This window comes from Aspergillus heteromorphus, assembly GCF_003184545.1.
Source record: "Aspergillus heteromorphus CBS 117.55 chromosome Unknown BO70scaffold_31, whole genome shotgun sequence".
NCBI lineage: Eukaryota > Fungi > Ascomycota > Eurotiomycetes > Eurotiales > Aspergillaceae > Aspergillus > Aspergillus heteromorphus.
Genome location: NW_020290436.1, coordinates 281,978 through 297,153, shown reverse-complemented (window position 1 = coordinate 297,153; position 15,176 = coordinate 281,978). Strand labels below are relative to the sequence as shown.

The 15,176-nt window shown below is 55.4% G+C and overlaps 4 protein-coding genes across 4 annotated transcripts; 2 read left to right on the top strand and 2 right to left on the bottom strand.

The window, feature by feature from the left end:
• Nucleotides 1–251: 251 nt before the first annotated feature.
• On the top strand, nt 252–5,868 carry BO70DRAFT_343814 (putative SNF2 family helicase/ATPase; the record flags this gene model as incomplete). The annotated part of the gene is made up of 3 exons (XM_025541435.1): nt 252–408; nt 480–3,501; nt 3,555–5,868. The coding sequence occupies exons 1-3, from the start codon at nt 384–386 to the stop codon at nt 5,866–5,868; spliced, it is 5,361 nt and encodes a 1,786-aa protein (XP_025395851.1). The 5' UTR covers nt 252–383.
• A 603-nt stretch (nt 5,869–6,471) lies between these two features.
• BO70DRAFT_365560 (DEAD/DEAH box helicase) lies at nt 6,472–9,884 on the bottom strand. Its single transcript, XM_025544098.1, has 3 exons — nt 9,406–9,884; nt 7,974–9,328; nt 6,472–7,918 (listed from the first exon to the last, which is right to left on the bottom strand). Exons 1-3 carry the CDS (start codon nt 9,859–9,861, stop codon nt 6,919–6,921), a joined length of 2,811 nt encoding a protein of 936 aa, XP_025395850.1. The 5' UTR covers nt 9,862–9,884; the 3' UTR covers nt 6,472–6,918.
• Nucleotides 9,885–10,079: 195 nt separating this feature from the next.
• On the top strand, nt 10,080–12,480 carry BO70DRAFT_432288 (wax synthase family protein; the record flags this gene model as incomplete). The annotated part of the gene is made up of 2 exons (XM_025548305.1): nt 10,080–11,914; nt 12,472–12,480. Exons 1-2 carry the CDS (start codon nt 10,529–10,531, stop codon nt 12,478–12,480), a joined length of 1,395 nt encoding a protein of 464 aa, XP_025395849.1. The 5' UTR covers nt 10,080–10,528.
• BO70DRAFT_322123 (RIX1/PELP1 family protein) lies at nt 12,479–14,979 on the bottom strand. The gene is made up of 2 exons (XM_025540541.1): nt 14,598–14,979; nt 12,479–14,519 (listed from the first exon to the last, which is right to left on the bottom strand). The coding sequence occupies exons 1-2, from the start codon at nt 14,934–14,936 to the stop codon at nt 12,513–12,515; spliced, it is 2,346 nt and encodes a 781-aa protein (XP_025395848.1). The 5' UTR covers nt 14,937–14,979; the 3' UTR covers nt 12,479–12,512.
• Between the last annotated feature and the right edge of the window lie 197 nt (nt 14,980–15,176).

The window sequence follows — 15,176 nt, the reverse complement described above, 5'->3', positions numbered from 1 at the left end:
CATCCGGCGGGACAGCACACCGCCTGCCTTGCCGCCGGAGGCCGGCAGAACGAAGGCGGAATTTGTTGAATTATCGACGCGTTGGTCTCGCTTCATCTCGCGTGGATGCGGCCAACATTCTTATCCCCCACGTTTCGGCAGTACAAGGCCTGTCTCTGACGGGACTTCGGAGGGCATTCTCGTCCGTTGGCTTGGTGTAGCGTCCCCCCCCCCCCCCACCTCGATCTCTCCCCTCCTTCTGTCCCCGGATCGACCCGTTTCCGCCGTCTCCGAGTACTCACTTGTCCGAGCTATCGAGTCCGAAAAAATACTCTAAAATGCCATTTTCTTCACGTCATTTCAATATCCGTACTTGGGAAAGTAGTGTTCTCTTAGATGCTTGAATGACTTCGGATCCTGCAGCTCCATGTGAGTTTATGAAACGTCATTCCCTCCCCGTGCTCTCCGACGGAACAGTCTAACGCGATGAGTTCGGCTAGTTGAAATGCAATCGAGCGGCGATCCTCTTGACTGGACGGTCGACGAGGTGGTGCAGTTCCTGTGCCTGAATCCTCAGACACCATGGACTCTGTCTTCGTCGCGCGCCCCCCGACCGGACTCCGTCACCTTCGAGGCGGCTATTCGGGATAACATGATCACGGGGGAGGTGCTTTTGCACGATGTGGACAAGGAGGCGTTGCGGGATGATCTAGGCTTGAGAGCTCTCGGTCATCGTAGCTGTATGCTCATGGCCATAAGATACCTCCAACGGAAGTCGCCGAAGTTCCAGGGCTTCAAATCCCATCCAGGCGCTCATCTGGATGACCTGAGTTCCCCCAGCCAGTCAGCGCTGGCGACTCCGGTTCATCTCCCTCGGCCTTCCCCGCCAGCTTGCCATGCGTCTTCACGCCAAGTTGCGACACCCCAAAGAGCAGTCCCACACAGTCCACGTCTTCTGACCCCGTCCATGCCTCAGGCGAGATCTCCAGTCAAGCCACCGTTGAGCATCCGTGAGAGTGAGCAGACCCCTGTCACCCCTGATGGCCTCGGACCAAATGGAAACGTAAACCATCCTGATGCTTCGCACCAGGATGCTTGTCACGGCCGCCTCACGCCTAGTCCCCGACGACCCTCGGGAGACTCTGGCGCAGGGACCTTTTCTACGTCCTCAGTCACTGGTAGACGCACTCGCCCAGGCGAAGATATTGTTGTGGACAGTCAGGGTCATAAAAGACGAAGATTAAATCTCATCACCTCAAGTGAAGACCAGAACATTGAGGTTTCTCCAAAACAACCCGGTAGACAACGAGATAAAGAGTGGTATATGGGACCGGATGAACTCAGCACCTCTCAGCTGTTCTATTCTTCTGATCCAGATGAAGAAGACCCGACTTTCACTATTACTGGCTCGAAGCTCCCTCATGCACAACGCTCGTTTGTGAATAAGAGTCTCATTCATTTCTATAAGCAAAAGCCCGTTGTATTGAACCCCAGTCAATCGGCTCTAGTTCCCTACCGACAGTCGACCAAGCAAACAACCAAACCTTCCAAGACACCACTGGTCGTGAATGTTAGCGGTCCCAAGCTTTTTACCTTGTATACGGTTAAAGATGGCAAGGTCACTGTTACTAAGGATGAGTTGAATAAGTGGCCGCAGTTGGTCAAATCCGAGACTGCCGATACCGAGAAGGATGCCGACTCCTTTGCCTACCTCTTGCAGAAATACCCGGCCGAGCAAAATGATCAAGATGCGTATCCCTTGTATGGGGACTCGGGAGATGAAGGAGAGTATGACGAGGAGACCTGGCAGGAAATCGAGGACGAACGCCGAGCACCATTGCCCAAGCAGAAGACGCTTACACCTGCTGAAGTCGACTTGATCATTGAGAGTTGCATTTCGGAATATGAGAAGAACTGGCATGATAATGGAAAGATCAGAGAGGAACCAAAGGCACGAAGGATCTGGCTAGCAGCCAAGAAGGGCAAATGCACCAATGAACAGATCAAGGGTCTCATGCGCGATATCAGCCTATTGAACAGACGAATGGGAGCTTTCCTCAAAGCAATCCGGGAGGGCGAATACAATACGAAAAAGGAGTTGCAAACCCAATGCCAAAGCTTGGAAAATACCGTGGCCAACATCCAAAAGCAAAAGTGGCGCGTCTCGGTTCTTGAACAGGAGAAGTGCCCCCCGAAATTTTCTGCCCCTGCAAGGCCTGTGCCTCCCAAGAAAACTGACACGGTGGCCGAGGAAGGGGAGTCGCTTGACTCAGAAGAATCAGATGCTGCGTCTACGAATTCTCTGGATGACTTTGTTGACGACTCTGAGATTGTCCATGTCGTTGGTCAATCTGTTAGACACGGAAGTCCAACGGCCAGCGTATCGTCGGGTGAAGATGATATTATCAGCCCTTCTGGCAAGAGGCGGAATACCAGAGGTCGAGCTCTTCCTTTTCAGCAATCGAGCTCTCCCTCTCCTGCCCTGATCAACGACGACCCAGTGGAATGCATTGACCTCACCGCCGACTCTCCTCCTCCCGATGACGAGGATGAATACAGGATAGAGACTCCCCCTTTGAACCCGCGACAGCCTAGAACGCCACAGTCTGAAGGTCTAATGTCTAGAGAAATTTCCCCCGGGCCCGACCTCGGCCGTCAAGTATATGTTGAAATACCCGTCGTCAAGCGAGAGGATTTCCCAACATCTGAGAAGGGCAGAGCGCCGAGTCTGCCTGCGATCGATGACGTCGACAAGTTAAAGATGGTTTCCTGGAGGCTATTGGAGGAGCGCCCTGACCGTCGCAGGCTGTTGGCAAAGCTGATCATAGCCCTGCCAGAGGATGAGCGAAAAAACTTGACTAAACAGATTCCTAGATATGATGAGGATGACTTGGGAAAGCTTACGCGTAATGCTCTGAGGAGAATTATCAAAGGCAAAGACTCAATGCATGACATGGAAGCCTCTGAAAGTCAGTTGATCATGCGCACGGCGTCACTATACATCTCATGGGTAAACTGCGCCCACTATACCGGAAAGGGCTTCCCAAAAGACGATGTTAAGAAAGCGATAAATGACATTGCAGGGTTTCCTGATTTCAACGGAAACCTCCATTTACGCTTGTCTGCATATCGTGCCTGGGAAAAGGAGACGTGGGGAGATGAATCAGAAGCACAATCAGGTGTTGGCGATACGCCCCACAAGAAGCGGAAGAGGGAGGTGAAAGAGAGCCAGGATGCCAAGATGAACCAGGAAAGTGCGCAGCTTCGAGTCGCCCATCAAGAAAAGCTGAGGAAGAGGCTCGAACGGAAACTGGGGAAAATGGGGGTTAGCAACACCGATGCCACACATCAGGCGGTCACCTTTGGCAATCCGGTCATCTACTTGGACCCTCATATTGGACAGCGCGTCAAACCCCATCAACTGACAGGCGTCCAGTTCATGTGGCGAGAGCTGATAAAAGATGACATGCGACAGGGCTGTTTACTGGCTCACACAATGGGCTTGGGCAAAACAATGCAAGTGTAAGTGTTCCAGATGAACCTCATTCTCATGGCGCCTAGCTGATCCCTATAAGAATCTCTCTTCTGGTGACGATAGCGAATGCGGCTGCCTCGGACAGTCCGGCAATCAGACGGCAGGTCCCTAAAGCTCTCCATCGGTCCCAGACACTCATTCTTTGCCCGTCGTCACTAATTGAGAACTGGTACGAGGAGTTTCTCATGTGGACCCCTAAAGACTCAGCCATTGGGCCCGTGAACAAAGTCACAAGTTCCGATTGGGTTAAGGAGAGACTGGAGACCGTTTCTCGCTGGAACGACGAGGGCGGGGTGCTTCTTGTTAGCTATGACATGTTTCGAACATGGATACTAAATAAAGAAACCAGCAAAAGACCCAAGCCTCTATCGGATAGTGACCATGAGAACATGAAACGATGGCTTCTGGAAGGTGCTAACCTCATCATTGCCGATGAGGCTCATAAGATGAAAAACCCGAGCTCGGCAATCACTGCAGCAGCCATGCAGTTCCGTTCCCAGAGCCGCATTGCTCTAACGGGCTCCCCTCTCGCCAACAATCTTGTGGATTATTTTACCATGGTCAACTGGATTGCTCAGGGATATCTGGGAGAATTCACGTCATTCAAAGCTAACTTCGTCGAGCCTATCGAGGAGGGGCTGTATATCGACAGCAATTACACTGAGCGGAGACGGTCTCTTGTGAAGCTTCAGGTCCTGAAGTCTATCCTCGACCCCAAGATCAACCGCGCGGATATCTCTGTTCTCGAGGGGAGCTTGCCTCCCAAAGTCGAGTTTGTCCTCACTGTTCCCCTCACAAGCGTGCAGCAGGCGGCGTACAATCTTTATGTGGACTCGGTCCTGCAAGGACGAACTGATGTCAGCAAGGTGCAGCTACTGTCTTGGATCGCCATTCTGGGATTATGCTGCAATCACCCGGCATGCTTCAGGAACAAGCTGCTTAGCAAAGCTAACGATGCGCACAAACTGGACAAGGCGTTGGAAGGGATCGAGCCAAGTCTCTGGGACAAGCCCATTAGCCAGCTGGGTCTGGATATCGCAAATATCGTTCCCGAGCAAGAACAACTTTTTTCCGCCGTCCCTGACATGAATGCCCCTGCACTGTCGTGTCGAGCGCAGATTCTAGACAGGATTATCGCTGAGTCGATCCGCGCAGGAGACAAAGTGCTTGTGTTCTCTCACAGTTTACCTACCCTCGACTACGTGGAGCAGATGTTGAAAATGTCTGGATGGAAATACTGCCGTCTGGATGGCGCCACGCCGATCGCTGGGAGACAGGCCGCCACTAAGCGGTTCAACCGTGATTCCACGGAGAATGTGTATCTGATCTCGACCCGTGCAGGAGGTCTCGGCCTCAATATCTTCGGCGCCAACCGGGTTGTCATCTTCGATTTCACATTCAGTCCTGTCTGGGAAGAGCAGGCTGTCGGGCGTGCCTACCGTCTGGGCCAGCAGAAACCAGTCTTTGTCTACCGGTTCATCGCGGGCGGTACATTCGAAGAAATCATGTACAACAAGACCGTCTTCAAGACGCAACTCGCTTTCCGCGTCGTCGATAAGAAAAACCCGGTGCGCTCGGCGACAAAATCGCTCGGAGAATATCTCTTCCCAGCGAAGCAAACGCCGCAGGAAGATATCACGCAATTCCTTGGAAAAGACCCCGAAGTCCTAGACAAGATTATCCGCGAGGACGAATGCTTACCTGAGAGGTTGATTCGGAAGATCACCCTCACGGAGACGTTCCAAAAGGACGACAATGACAAGTTGACCGACGAAGAGAAAAAGGCAGCCCAGGAGCAACTCGATGATGAGCGACTTAAGCGTACCGACCCAGACCGTTATCAAAAGGTGATCATAGAAAGACAAAGGGCGACGATGGCTCAATCCTATCCGAACATCTCAACAACGCAGTACGCGACACCGTACCAGCCGCAGACGTTGCCGCCCCAGTCGCAGCCTCCGCATACTCACCCTCCACCACCAACTCCCCCAGTCCCACCCACCGTCCCATCCAATGTCCACAACTTTGGTCCTCCTGCTCTGGCCCCGGACATGAGCGTCATGCAGCCATCGACCCCGGCTTCCGACCCCATGTATATTCCAATCCCGGGTCTATCCACAACCCTCCATCGCCCTCTCGTCCACAGCGAGCCCGTATCCCCACATAATCATCATGGATTCCACCCGTCTCTACAAAGCGTCTCCAACGGTCTCCCTGGACAGCCATCCGGTCCAGCTACCCCCGCATCTGCATCCGCACAACCCAACACCACCGCCGAAGAGCAACGAGGGCAATCCGAACCCGTACCTTCTTCATCCCAAGAAGGGGCCAAAAATCGCTGCAGAACACAATGATAGATCCCAGAGGCCGTGGCTCTTAATCTTTCAATCGACTTTGGTCCATGGGCTTATTATTCTTTTCTTTATCTTCTTTCTTCCTATTACTTTCGGCCATTCTCATTATGTCTTCATTCTTTTTTTTTTTTTTTTTTTTTTTTAAGAAAAAGCAAAACTATTCAGCCCTGGTGGCTTAGAATTTTTTTTTCTACTTTCGGCTTTTCAGCTTTTCGGGCTTTTTTATTCTTTTCTTTCCTTTCCTCTCTTCTAAGAGCCCTTCTCTCTACATACTTCCCTCCCTTATCTTCCCAAGTACAAAATTCATTCTTCTTTCTTGTCCATGAGAACCACCTCACCACCCACTTGCACACAACACAACACATATCGCTGATATTTCGGGCAAGCCGTTTGATCCTATCAATAAACGACCCCCCGCTCTGCATGCAGTATGGGGCACGACCAAGATATGATTACGATTATGATTATGAATTGAGGATGAGGGTGAGAACTACTTCCTTCTCACATCCTGCACACAACCAGAAATCCATTCTCTATTTTTTTTTTCTTTCGGGAAACCTGAATAATTCAAAACGAGGAATCTGGGATTTCATTTCAATCGTCTTTCTAAGAGTCACTTCATCAGATAGATAGATGGGTGGAATCAATCCGGCCGGCCGGCTTTTGATCCAATCACATGACATCGGAACATACACCTAGTACCTAGTAGAGATGAATGAACCTCAATGACACCTGGTATTTGAGACAGATATGAAAATATGCACACCGAAATTAGGCGTACTAACCGTGTTAGATTAGGATCAGAAAGTTAGATTCCTGAATCCCGAGACGGAAGGTATTGCCATCGTCACCAAAAGGAACTAATAGTCACACAGAAACGAAAAAGAATCCCGATATGGAGTCAATCCTCTATCTCTCACTGTAGTGTTCCCCGGTGGAAAGTGAGAAACGTAGAGAGAAACACAATGCAAAAGCACACCGAAGGCACGTAGAACAATGAGTGGCAGAACAACTGACAGGGAGAAGACAAAGACATCTAATCTAACCCATCTACATAAGCAGATTCTCTAAATCCGCAACACGGGTCGCTCTATCATCAGGCTTCTTCTTCTTCGTGTTCGTCTCGCGGAACGCCTCCAGCATCAGCTTCCGCTTATTCTCCTGGACAGCAATAACCCGATCCTCAATACTATCTTCCATAACGAGGCGCCAGACGGTCGTCTCACGCTTCTGGCCAAGTCGATAGACGCGATCGACAGCCTGGTCCTCGATGGCGGGCGCCCACCAGCTATCAGCGAGGATGGCCTGGTTAGCAGCCACGAGGTTCAAGCCGACGCTGCAGACGCTCAGGCTGGCCAGGAGGACGCTGCAGGACGGGTCGGTGGAGAAGCGGTGGGTGGAGTTGTCGCGGTTGGTGGAGGACATTTTGCCGTCGATGCGGGCGTAGCCGATGCCGTGGCGCTGGAGGTGCGGTTCGATCAGGTTGAGGAAGGAGGTCCATTGGCTGAAGACGACGGTTTTGGTGCCGGGTGCTTGGCCTTGCGCGGTGAGGATCTTGATCAGCGCCTCGATCTTGCTGCTCGGGTTGTCGGGGTCTGCGGCAACGGTGTCGCTGTCGCTGCTTTCGCCCATCTCGACGGCCGGGGTGACTAGGGTGGTTGTGTCTTCGATGTGGGCGCGACACATGGGACATTTGTGCTGACGCTCGATGACCTGCTCGATACATTCGCGGTCGAACGCGTGAGCGCAGGCGGTGATGACGGGTTGGTCCAGGTTGTCGAGGCAGATGGGACAGGTGTCTTGGCTTTCGATCCGGATCTGCAACATGTCCTGGAGGGCTTTGACGTTTTCGGGGGTGAGTGGGACGACTTTGTTGCTTTCGAGCAGGCCGGCGAGTTTGTCGATCCGGTTCTTGCAGAGGGCCCAGTGGTTGCAGACTTGTCGCAGACGCAGGATGACCTCGAGAAGGTGGGAGTATGTGGCGCCGCCCTTTTCCTTAGTTTTGTCGTCCTTGTTTTTAAAATCCAGAAGCATGCCCTTTGCCTCGGACCTGGAGTTCGTCGGTCAGTATGTGAATTAAAGCGACGTGATTTGAGAATACATACTGGAACATGTCGTATTTTTCTTGCTCGTGAGCGTGGAACTTGATGCGGAGGATGCGAGACGTCAGGGGAGGCAGGCGCAGGTTCACAAAATTCATGTCCTTTCTGCGGCGCAAGCAGATGGTCCCCATCAGAGCTTGAAGGAGCAAACGGGCATCAGGATCGCCGGACATGAGAGGCCGAATCAGAGCACTGTTGAAGACGGCGAGATCTTCGAGGCCACCAGACAGTCTCAAGAAGCGAATCTGGGAGTAGAGGTCCTTGAGGGTGTTCACGATAGGCGTTCCCGTAAGCGTCCAGCGCGAATCGGCCCGCAGGTGACAAGCTGCCAGAGCGCCCTTGGACTGTGGGTTGCGGATTGTATGTCCTTCGTCCAGAACGACGCGGCGCCAATGAATGGAAAAGAGACCCTTTTTCGGGGGCGATTTAGCGGTAGGATTGTACTCCATGGCTAGAGCACCGTAGCTCGTGACAACCACATCGTACTGATCCAGGTTGCCCGCCGCCTTCTTCCCTGGGCCGTGGTAGATGAACACGTTCGGAGCCTTATCGCTATGGGTATGGTCCCGCGCTTGGTTTCTCCAGTTGCTCATCACCCCCACCGGGGCTATAATCAATGTGGTCTTGGAGGACTTCGGAGTCTTCGGCTGGGAATTGGCCAGAACCAACGAGATGACCTGGATGGTCTTGCCCAGTCCCATGTCATCCGCCAAGATACCACCACTCGCCAGAGGGGGCGCCTGAGACATGGAATAGTTGGTCGCGATATTCGTGTACTTGTTGTCCTTCCTCTTCCAGAGCTGGACGACCTCCGCGCCCCCATTCAGAGGCATAAGCGGGTTCTCCTGGGCAATCATCCAGGCGAGGCCCTGTCGCTGGTACGGAAGCAGCTCAGTGGCCAGAGCCGCCGGGGTCTCCGCCATAGGCATATTCTCCAGGTCGGATTCCTTCAGACCGAATTCCTCTGCGACCTGGCCAATGTCCCGGGGGTTGAAAGAGCTGCTCTGGTCAATCAGTTCCGCAAGACTCTCCTCACCCTCATGGAGCCCTTCCCCGGTGAAGAGGTTGGCATAGCCGAACTTGTTCTCCGCCTGCAGCTGCGCGCCTTTGCCCTTGGCCAGAGACCGAGCCAACTTGGCCGCTTCCTTCCGGGCCTTCTCCCGTTCCTTCTGCAGTTTACGCTCGTCGCGCTCGGTCTGCCGGAAGCCACCCAGCGGCAGCTTATCGAACTCCATTCTGCTCTTCAGCTCCTGCCGCGCTTCGATATTACTCGTGCCAAACAGCTTCAAGACAATGGGACAGTCATATGCGCCGATGACGCCCGTCAAGATGCCTTCCACCGTGAGGGACCGGTCATCCTACAGAGAAACACAGCCCGAGTTTAGAAACACACACACACATTAGTCCACCACGAGGTCGAAGCAGAACGACTTACCATATACTTAGCCAACTTCGCCGCCATAGTCCTTGGAATATGCCCAATCTGCGCGCCCATGACATTATCCACGCGGATCGCATTCGAGTCATACTGGTTCGTCGCCTCGCGCCTGACCCGGACGTGCTCGCCCAGCGTGGCGTGGCCTCTGTAGTACCGGACGCCCACGATCTTGGTCTGCAGGTCGCCATAGTGCATGGTAGAGCCGTCTGCCGAATCGCTGGCGTCCTGGCTACCTGGGATCACATCCGCCGCTTGCGCGTCATCCTCGTCATCCCCGTCATCCCCGTCATCCCCCGCATACACCTGGGAGGAGTGGCTCAGTGGCACGAAGGAGGTGTCCTGGCCGAACCGTTGTCCGTGGCTGGTGCGGGGTGACTTGGAGGGCGGTGCGGGGACATCGTCGGCGGTGAGGTCGACTTGGTCGATGGGTCTTTTTCGGGGGGTCCAGCCCATGATGGTGGTTGATTGAGGGATTGTTGGGATGGGGGGGGGGGGGGAGTCGGGAGGATAGTTTTGTAGTAGGGAATAGTGGTGGTTGACAGCTCCGACGCCAGAGGGAGAAGGAGAAGGAGAGAGCAATCGCGCTAAGACACGGCCTCATGTGACTTCCTATACATCCATTTGGATGATCGTGACATTCACTATGGTACGATGCTATCGAAGGAGCCCGACTATAACCTCCGCGGAATATACGCATCGGGTGCGGATGACCGGACCATTCTTTTTTGTATGTATGTATGTATGTATGTATCAGCCATGAGACTAACAGAGGCATAACGTTGGGTTGATTAATACGGGGGAAGCAGTGCATAGGCCTGTTGGTTGGAGTTACTCGTTGTGATGGGGAGACTTAGACTAGATCAGCATCGGCTTGAACTACTACCCCGGACTCGTTTTGAAGACTGGATAGTGTCCTGATCATCCTCATCCTTTCGACACCGGGAGTCAGTCTGGGGATCCCGATGGATCATCATGCTTTTTCCCTTTGCAGATCCGGGGATGACGATCGACTATATATATAAAATGCGACCGTGGCTTCCTTCAATACGACCTCTCCCTTCAGTTCTTCTTCTTCTTCTTCTTCTTCTTCCTCCCCCAACCTCCGGTTCCATTCCCCTCCATGGCCGCTCCCTCATATCGCCAATTCATCCGCGACAACCACGACCAATTCGAGTCACTGATCCAGAATGGCACCGTGCAACCCGTCTTGCTGTGGCATCTCGTCCTGCCCGTCCTGTTACCCATCGTCGCCCTGCTGATTCCGCGCCCGACGGGCCCGCGGCATCTGCGGCCGCTGGTGCTGGGATGCATCATCGCCCTGGCCATCGACTTCATCCGCCGCCGACGCATGCTGCTGGGGGGGAATGGCTACATGGGCGGTCTGGTGCCGGCCTGGTGGTGCATCTGGTCGGCCACTCTGCTGGTCTTCCACGACGCCGAGCGCGACTTCCGACGCCTCGAGCGTCGCCCCGGCCAGCAGCAGGAGGAGGTGGTGGGCTGGCAGACGTATCCATCGCGGCCCTTCTCGCATCGGCTCAACTGGGTGCTCGGCCTGCTCACCAACATGCGCGGCCCCGAATGGAACTGGCGCATCTCCTCGCTGGGCCCTTTGCCCGCCTCTGTTCAGTCCCAGCTTGACTCTCCCACTCCTAGATTCAGACCCGAACCCGACGATGCATCCAATCCCCCCCCCCCACCCCTCCGCCTCCATCTCCGCGCCGTCCTCGCCCTCTGCCTCCAATCCTACCTCGCCCTCGACCTAATCAAGCTCCTCATGATCCGCGACCACTACTTCATGGGTCTGGTCACCGACCCCCCGACCCCCCCCTTCCCCTTCACCCGGCTCTCCCCCTCCCCCTTCCTCGTCCAGGCCTACCGCAGCGCCCTCACCGGCCTGGGGGTCCTCTCCGCCCTGACATACGTAACGAGCTTCAACCCGCTCCTCTTCGGCGGCCTGTCACTCGCCTTCCCTCGCGCCGCACGCGCCATCACCTCCACCCCGCTGGACGTCGCCTGGCTCTATCCGCCCACCTTCGGCTCGTTCCTGCCCTCCATCCTCGACGCCGGCCTCGTCGGCGTCTGGAGCCACTGGTGGCACCAGATCTTCCGCTTCGGCTTCATCTCCACCGCACGAGCACTGACTCCCGCGCCGCATTCGACGCACCCGCTTCGGCCTCTTCGCCGGGTCATCACCCTCCTCGTTGCGTTTAGTCTCAGTGGCGCGTTGCATGCCTGTGGCAGCTACGCCCAATTCCGTCCCACACACCCTATATCAGGTACATACCGCTTCTTCATCCTGCAGGCCGTCGGCATCCTGCTCCAGGAATTCTGGTGTCGGACCTTCCTGCCTCGGGTCTTGGGTGGGGCGCCCCGGGCCGTGAAGCTCCCGGGGCCTGTGAGGCGCGCGGGCAATGCGGCGTTTGCGCTGGGCTGGTTGTTGTTCACGGGGAGGTTCATCGCGGATGATTTCTCGCGCGGGGGGTTGTGGCTCACCGAGCCGTTGCCTGTTAGTTTGTTGAGGGGCTTGGGGGTCGGTGTGGCGGAGGGGATCGCGGGTGGTGGTGCTGGGGGGGGACGTGGTTTGGGAGGTGGGATGATGGGTCGTTTTGGGGGAGGGGGGTCAGGGTTTATTGACCTTTTGGGGGGGAACATTACGATACACTGTTCTATAGATTTGTGATTTTTGGTTATTTCGAGTTAGAGCATCGGTGCATTGCTTGGCTGGTTGGTTTTGGATAGAGGTATGATATATCGGTTTCGGGGTTTTATATAATCATGGTTTTTTGTATCTAGATTCTGGAGTAGATAAACGGATTGGGGAGTCATTTCATCGGATAGAGTCGGCGGGTAAGATCTCAGAAGCCTTTGGGTATATTATATTGAATACATTGCATATCTGATACTATGGGTATAGCTGGCGGTGTCATTACCCTCCCCGGTGTTTACTGGTTGGAAGGTTGGTGGGTTCTATGTCGCTGCTTTACAATATTCGGATAGAAACAGGTCTATACAAATGTAGAACAGCTAACTCCGCATGCTCTCGGATGAACTTTTAGATTACAGGGCTATTGATATCATGGGATATATATGTATCGTGCAGATGCTCATTCGTCGTCCTCGTCATCCGTGTCCGGATCCATGTTCAACGTGGGCAGCTCCTCGTCGCTCTCGTCCTCCGCGGCCTCGGCAGACGGCAGCGCGGACGTCTTCTTTCCGCCAGCCAGGGTGGGCTTCGAGGTCACGGTGGCAGTGGTGGTCGTCTGCACAGGGGCCGGGCCGGCGATCGAGGACGTGGGGACAGAGATGGCGGCCGTGCCGGTGAACGCGGCAGGCGAGGCGGCCCCCAGCGTGGAAGCGGCGGCTTGCTCGGCCTCAAACCGGAGCTTCTTGCTCTGGGCACCGGCCAGGCTGTCGACAGTAGACGGCGCCGGCGCTTTCATCTCGACGTCTTCCGCGTAGCTTCGTTTGTTGGCGGGCGGGGACACCTCCACGTCCATCATGTCTTGGTGCAGACTGGGCGTGGCCATGGGCTTGAGGAAGCCGCTGGCTTCGGGGGCGGTGGAAGGCGCCGGGGCCGATTCGTCGTCCTCCTCCTCCTCCTCGTCCTCGTCCATGGCCGTGTACCCGTTGAGGGCCGAGCCGTTCATCAGCACGGGCATGCGCGGACGGATGAGGCTTTCCACTTCCGTCTCCGCGGGATAGCTGCGGGCCAGGAAGGGCATGATGCTGGTGCCCACGCCCCGACCCTGCATGGCCGGGAAGGGGTTGAGAACGCTGGCCAGCATGGCGTTCTTGTCGGATGTCATGATGATCGTGCGGTCGATCTCGGCACGGAGGGCCGGGGAGACGAACTCGGTGGGCGCATGCGTGAGGATCGCGACGAGGAGCTCCGACGCAGCGCGGGTGAGGTAAGGGAAGGAGGAAGACGTGCTCGTCTGACGGGTCTGCTTCAGTCCAGGGTTGAAGAACGAGTCCGCATTCGCCGTGATTTGGTTCGATTTGGTCTTGTTCTTCGGGTCAGATCGTTCCGCGGGCGCATTCTGGTTGCCGGCTGGCGGCAGGAGATCATGGCAGCAAGTCCGGAGGGTGCTGGTCAGAGAAGAAACACTCTGCTTGGTCATGGAGGGGCCCACTCGGGCAAGCAATGCGGAAATCAAATCATACACCCCGGCGCGGACCTCCCGGCTGAACTTCTCGGCGCGGAAAACCCACAAGGCCTGCTCCAGGATTGTCTGTGCGACCGAGACGACGCCGGTTTCGAGGGTCTTGACCAGGTGAAGCAGGAGCTTCATACAGGCAACGTGGATTCGAGGCAGCTCGGTGAGCATGTTCTCTCTCTCGGCACGGCCTATCTGCGGGTTCGCTTGGATATCGCTGCCGGAAGAGGGCACGGTGAGCATGTTCAAGCGGGCAGTCAGGTCCAGAATGGCTCCCACGGGCATGACCACAGTAGAGGAGGTAGCAGTGCCCAGGAAGCCGGAGAGCATCCGCAAGAGCACCACCAGTCGGTTCACACCCGCATCCAGCCCCCGCCAGCTACCGAGTCCCAGAGCGTCAGGCCCATTGCCCACCTCCTCTCCATAGTTTTGCGGGTGAGATATTTGGCGCACAGACGGATCCACGGACTCCCACTGCTCAACGGCGGCCCTGAACACGGAAGAAGAGGTCGCATGGATAGAGGTGATCGTCATCCGGCAAGCATTCTTCCATTCTTCGCCACCGCTGTTCTTCGGGGCACAGTTGTGGAGGGAGATAAAGAGTTGCTGAGTGATTTCCAAGATGGGCTCTGGGAACGTGGGCGCGGTAGAACCGATGATGGTCTGAAGGACGCTGTGGATTTGCGCCGTGAAGGGCCGGAAGATAGTCGGGTGCCTTGCGATGAGCTCGCTGAATGCCTGCAGGACAACCTCCACGAAGGGAGTACTGGGCTTGAGCTTCCGAAGGGGCTCGGAAGAGGGCTTGACGGAGATGAGGTTCAGGGCCGAGGTGATGAAGCCCGGTAGAGACGGGGTGGTGATCTCGCGGACGAGCGTTGGGTACTGGTAGGTCAAGTGGAAGATACGGGTCAAGGTGATGATGCACATTTTCTTGGTCGAGACGGGGTCGGATTTCTGTTTCGCACGCGCAGGTCAGTAAACACGCCACACACATACACACCCCTCGACATAACTCTTCCTGGGGCATCTTACCGCCAGGATACTGATCAGACCGCGAACGAAGGGTTCGCATCCCCGAAGAATCTCCCACTGGCCGGCTTCCACCAAAGCCTTGACCAGCACCACGGCGGTCCAGCGGCCTTCATATGTGCGGTCCTGCAGCAGACTGCCGAGACGAGTGACGAGCTTATGGATCTGAACGGCATTGTCCGAGTCCGACTTGGTCGACTTCTGGCTCTGGGGGGTGGACAGCAGCTCCCCGCAATTGCTGAGAGACGCGGCGAGGCAGGATGCGAGATGCGGTAGTTGCTTGACGGGGACGTTGGTCAGGCGGTGGTTGACCGCATGGAGGGACATGGACATATAGGCCATCTTGGCGAGCCGATCGGAATGGAGGGAGCGATCGGGGGGGAGGCAATTGAGGGGACTGGCGCAAGATTGAGCGAAACCCAAATTGCGGGCGATGATTTTTTGGCGGCGGAGACGCTCGGGCCACATGAAGCAGTACGGAGTAAAGTAAGTACTGTACAGTCGGTAAGGTACTACGGAGTAGATGGTGTAATAATACCGCCGTTACGTGACACAGGCGGGTCTCCCTCTCCGTCTCTCCCC